Source organism: Trypanosoma cruzi, genomic scaffold (assembly GCF_000209065.1).
Source record: "Trypanosoma cruzi strain CL Brener 1047053516447 genomic scaffold, whole genome shotgun sequence".
Lineage (NCBI taxonomy): Eukaryota > Euglenozoa > Kinetoplastea > Trypanosomatida > Trypanosomatidae > Trypanosoma > Trypanosoma cruzi.
In genome coordinates, this window is record NW_001849512.1 from 43322 (window position 1) to 48385 (window position 5064).

Consider the following 5064-nt stretch of genomic DNA (forward strand, 5'->3'; position numbering starts at 1 on the left):
CATTCATCAAGAGGCCCCGCCGCCTCCCAACCTCCCCTCGTGGAGAGCAGCAGTAGAAAGAGAGTGGAACAAAAGGAAAAAAGACCTCCACTTCCTGCCTTCCCTCGCGGCATCTTAAGAAACAACCCAATCCACGCGGAAAAGAAAAAAAAAAAAAAAGGAAAAAAACACCCACGACTAACAAAAAAAAAAAAAAATTTCATTTATTTATTTCTTTTTATTCGGCCCCGTGTGGCCGCACGTTTTCTCTACGAAAGCCCTTTTTTTTTCTTTTTTTTTTTGTTATTATTTTGTAATGAGAGTCAGAGAAACGGCGCTGTGGTTCACATATGCGATTGATGGCGGAGTAAACAGCCGTACGTGGTGGTGACAACTCCCATCCATCGTCGCCCACGCGCGCACCTCCAAAGGCTAAAAAAGATATTCCGCCATGAGAGTCTCCTCCGTGCCGTCTGGCCTCGAGACGATGAGATGTCCCCACTCATTCAGCCGCAGGGCACGTAGTTCCTCCGGATCACGTCCCGTTGGCGTGCGGCGATGAAGTGAAAGACTTTTGTCCATCGCTGCGTCAAACCTCGACACAAGGATCTTGCGTGTCAACGCCGTGTCTGAAATCATCTGGAAGAAATGCTTCCAGACAAGCTCCGCCAGCTGCGCTGGTGTGACTTTTGGCTGCCCCAAAGCTGCCGCAATCTCATTGACGGTGGTGGACGCCCGACCGCTATCCGTCACCGGCGGCGCCAGCTCGACATTCATACCAATCCCAATAATCAGGCTCTCTCCCTCACTCTCCACGAGACTTCCGCCAATCTTTTTCCCGGCGTATATAATATCATTTGGCCACTTCAAATGTAAAACGGCCCCCTTGATGACACTCATGATGGCGGCACGGCAGACAAGCCCCGTGAGGAGCGGTAGGACTGGAGTAATCTCCGGCGTGACACTTTTTTCGGGGATGCAAAGCGTGAAGTACATGTTGCCCTTGGGTGAAATCCACACACGTTCACCCGTGCCACGCCCCCTCACCTGCGACTCTGCAAGAACGGCAAAAGGAACACCATTCGCAGCAGTCAACATCTGACGCGCGGCATCCATCGTGGAGGTCACTTCACCGACGTGGTGAATATTTGGAGGCACATCCATTGGCATGACGGCACACACACACACACACACACACAACAAAAAAAAAAAAGAGAAACGAGATGTCAGGCAAAAAAAAAAAGTTTACTTCTCTGTTTCCCTCCCGCTCGTGTCAAAATCGACGTCGCCGGCAAATTGCGTGGATTTGTCCTTTCTCGTTCTTTTCCCTTCCCCTAGCTCAACCTTCTAACGCACCCCACACAGGCACAAATGTCATGGAAGATTTAAGAGAAGAAAAAAACTAAAAAACAACAACAATGCACAGACATTTACACGCAGAAGTATTCCGTTCACAAGAATTAATAAATAATGATCACGGCGGTACAAACCGGTGTATACATGCGTCTACCATGCAAGGCAAAGAAGAAAAAAAAACACAAAAAAGCACCGTTCATCTTCCGTGATAAGCACGCATGCAAAACATCAACCGTGATTTTACGGGAAAACAGCACCGCACAAACAACAACACTAACAGATGTATGGGCTTCCAGCAGAACTCCCCACCCCGCGCACACGCAGAGTCACACGTGTGGGTGTAATATCAACGAAATGGAGTTGGGAAGCCTGGTTCATCCTGCTTGTCCGCCACACGCACGCGGAACCCCCTAAAATTCATGCGTGATGCATTCGCATAAGCGTTCGTAGCGAGTGACTTCTGCCATGGCGGCAAGACCTTGTCTGGAACGAACATAATTCCCTCTGCGGCCTTCTTTTCAAAGCGCTCAAGTTTCTCACGATTCTCAATTTCGTGGCGATCTTTCATAGTTGGCTTGTACGGTTCACGGCGGCGCATCAGGAGCATCTGGAGGTTGGTGATCTTTGGCCGCTTGACAAGTCGACGCAACGTCATCCCGCCCCACCAACCAGCGCCGTATTTCGCTTCCTTTCCGCTCCCCCCTCCCTTGCACCCCTTGTCTCTGTGTATCCCACAGTGCCCCCTCTTCTTTCCCTTTTTCTCGGCAGCTGTCGAGAATAATGATGATGTCTCTTGGATTACTTTACAGGAATGCGAACCCTCGTTGTATCGCACTTATTACCAAAACAAATCAAAAGAAAAGAAGAAGAAAAAAAAAAAAAAAAGAGGCACACACACGCACGCACATACTCAAACATACATACATCCATCCGCATATGAGGTGCATTCATGGGGAACATTTACAATAGACAAATGCCTGATAATAATGTAAAAATGCCTGTGCATGATGCCTGTCGCGGAACACACACAAGAAAACATATTTACAAAAGAAAAAAAAAAACCAATAGGGAGAGACACTGACGGGCCGTGGATGTCGTTCATGTATTTTCTCTGTTTTCTGTGTGTATTGTGCAACACTCATGTATATGCAATGCGATGCCAAAGAAACACGCAAGCATTAACCCAAAAGGGAGCCAACAGCCACCCTTCATTCACGAACAAGCAAAGAAATTCCCTTCACACGCCTACCTCCCCCAATGTGTTTCGTAAAATGACATAAACACATACAAGACATGTTTGGATTTTCTTACACCTGCAAATAATAGCCATCATCATCAACAACAACAGAAAAGGGAGAGCGTGTCCGCTACTTCCACCTTCAGCAGCACAACAATACAAAATCTCCACTGCCCAACATACACACACACACACACAAATGCATCTCCTCCAACGTCGCCACAATCAATATTTTCATCATCATTACCCTCTTCCCTCTCGTGCCCCATGCACGGAGCACCTTTCCCGTTATTGTTTTTGTTGCTCTCTCTCTCTCTCTCTCTGTTAGTTTTCTCTTCTCTTAATTATTTCCTGCCTTTGTATTCATCTCCGTCGTTTCTGTTGTCGTTGCGTCGGCAGGATCTGTCACCGGTTCAAGCGGGCGGAAAGAAAGACGGCCGAGGTTCCGAAAGAAAAGAAAGACTAGCGTCAGCAACACCGTGTGCTTTAACAGGTCACCAGGGGAGGGTAGACTAGCTAAAGGATTATGCCGCACGTACTGCAGCTCGTCCCGCAGACGAACAATTCGATACTTCAACAACTTTGACTGAAGAGAGGCAAAGTCAGATGTCAGGCTGCTCGCCATATCCGTTCCATTTGCGCTGCATTGCGCTAATGTCTCCTCAAACGTCTTCCGCTGGGACGGCTCGTGTAGGAACGCGCTGACAGGTGTGCGTGCAAGATGGGCCGTGCGACGCCACATTTAGATACCAACAGGACTTTTTTTTCCTTTTTTCTCCTGCCCCCTTCAAGATGTGGGAGTCGCTACCGGACTATACAAACACACACTCACACACACACGCTCTAATCTCCCCCAATGTATATGTATATATAAATAATGTATAATGTAGAAACACCTGCTAATGCCCCCAAATATTACCTTCAATGCCAAGAAGGGAAAAGAGATACGAAGAAAAAAAAAAGGTGTTTGCATGTGAGGAACGATGGCCTTTCCGACAGCCGCCCTCTTTTCCCATCAGAAGGTTTGGAAATGAGAAAAAAGGTGCGTGATGGCCACACACACACACACAGAGAGAGAGAGTCAGCGTGAGAAAAAAAGAAGAAAAAAAAAAAAGAGGAAGCAGGAGCCAGTCTCTCCTCGTGTACATAAGGACAAGACAGCCACAAAGAAACGACGGGGAATATGAACGCCCCATCACACACAAACGTGCATGCACAATGCCATTTTATTCCCCTTTTACGCCTTTCGGGTCTAATTCTGCTTGGCCTTGTGTGCAGCAAGACGCTCACGGCGGGCCTTCACGGCAGCCTTCTGGTTGTTCTTGCGCACACGTCGGGCGTTTATCAGAGCCGGCAGCCAGCTGCCACGCTTCGAGTTGTGAAGATACATCGGCAGCGCGCGCTTGATGCCATTGCGATGGTTCTTCCGCGACTGGTTGTGGTTCGTGTGGTTCTTCGACTTGGCCATTGTTGATCCTCACTTCCTTAGAAGTATTTAATTCGCAGGGAAATCACCAAACCAAAGAAAAAAAAAAAGGAGGGGGCAAAAGAAGGTCCAAGTAGATGGAGAACGCATCGGCAAAAGACACGCTCTCTCTCCATGCCCGCAAAGAAATGTGTCCATCCCCGGTGAAAGAAGACGGAACAAAAAGAGTTTTGTTTCCTCTTAGCCTCAACAGGCAATCAACCAAAAAAAAAAATGAAAAGGACAAAAAGACATAAACAACAAAAAAGAGAGGATCCATTCAAGTCCAACGCGACCTTTCGGGTCTAATTCTGCTTGGCCTTGTGTGCAGCAAGACGCTCACGGCGGGCCTTCACGGCAGCCTTCTGATTGTTCTTGCGCACACGTCGGGCGTTTATCAGAGCCGGCAGCCAGCTGCCACGCTTCGAGTTGTGAAGATACATCGGCAGTGCGCGCTTGATGCCATTGCGATGGTTCTTCCGCGACTGGTTGTGGTTCGTGTGGTTCTTCGACTTGGCCATTGTTGATCCTTCCCTCCAGACACCACGCGAAGAAGAAGAAAAAAAAAGAAATAAATAAAAAAACGTTGTTTTTTGGTGTTTTGGGGGGTGCATGGTAGAGGGGGATGCGCAGGCTCAAGCGTTCCGTATATATGAAGAAAGAGAGAGAAAGAAGGGGTGGAAAATATATTTAAAAAAAAAGACTCATTGAGACCATGACAAGCGGGTACCGATTATTTTTGAAGCGAGTGAAGACTGATCTTCTTCGCCCTGGCATCAATGAATTTCGTAAAGATGGGCCGCAGAATGTATCCCAGCTTACCTGGAAGTGTTGTCAGCACTTCGGCGTCCCCGCGAAGTGCACCGTCGAGGCAAGCCCGTGCACACACGTGCGCTGGCACACCGCGGCGAGTGTTGCTGGATGCAAAAGCACCTGTGAGTTGGGCCCGTTGGTGGAAGTCTGTATCGACGTAACCGGGGCAGCACAACGTGATGGGCACCGCCGTCTCCCCGCGTAGTGCGTTCAT

The 5064-nt window shown here is 48.4% G+C and overlaps 6 protein-coding genes across 6 annotated transcripts, besides 7 other annotated features; all 6 read right to left on the bottom strand.

The window, feature by feature from the left end:
- Positions 1–5064: a sequence feature (heterozygous, non-Esmeraldo-like haplotype).
- Positions 140–168: a microsatellite.
- Positions 183–222: a sequence feature (AT_rich).
- Positions 412–1149, bottom strand: Tc00.1047053509749.10 (biotin/lipoate protein ligase, putative; the record flags this gene model as incomplete). Its single annotated transcript, XM_798897.1, has 1 exon — positions 412–1149. One exon carries the CDS (start codon positions 1147–1149, stop codon positions 412–414), a length of 738 nt encoding a protein of 245 aa, XP_803990.1.
- Positions 1155–1178: a microsatellite.
- Positions 1682–1990, bottom strand: Tc00.1047053509749.20 (hypothetical protein, conserved; the record flags this gene model as incomplete). The annotated part of the gene is made up of 1 exon (XM_798898.1): positions 1682–1990. The coding sequence occupies one exon, from the start codon at positions 1988–1990 to the stop codon at positions 1682–1684; it is 309 nt and encodes a 102-aa protein (XP_803991.1).
- Positions 2189–2220: a microsatellite.
- Positions 2225–2260: a microsatellite.
- Positions 2876–2895: a microsatellite.
- Tc00.1047053509749.30 (hypothetical protein, conserved) lies at positions 2913–3314 on the bottom strand (the record flags this gene model as incomplete). Its single annotated transcript, XM_798899.1, has 1 exon — positions 2913–3314. The coding sequence occupies one exon, from the start codon at positions 3312–3314 to the stop codon at positions 2913–2915; it is 402 nt and encodes a 133-aa protein (XP_803992.1).
- On the bottom strand, positions 3825–4040 carry Tc00.1047053509749.33 (ribosomal protein L29, putative; the record flags this gene model as incomplete). Its single annotated transcript, XM_798902.1, has 1 exon — positions 3825–4040. The coding sequence occupies one exon, from the start codon at positions 4038–4040 to the stop codon at positions 3825–3827; it is 216 nt and encodes a 71-aa protein (XP_803995.1).
- On the bottom strand, positions 4343–4558 carry Tc00.1047053509749.36 (ribosomal protein L29, putative; the record flags this gene model as incomplete). The annotated part of the gene is made up of 1 exon (XM_798901.1): positions 4343–4558. One exon carries the CDS (start codon positions 4556–4558, stop codon positions 4343–4345), a length of 216 nt encoding a protein of 71 aa, XP_803994.1.
- Positions 4771–5064, bottom strand: Tc00.1047053509749.39 (short-chain dehydrogenase, putative; the record flags this gene model as incomplete). The annotated part of the gene is made up of 1 exon (XM_798900.1): positions 4771–5064. A coding segment is annotated over one exon (294 nt), but the record flags the coding sequence as incomplete, so codon positions are not given.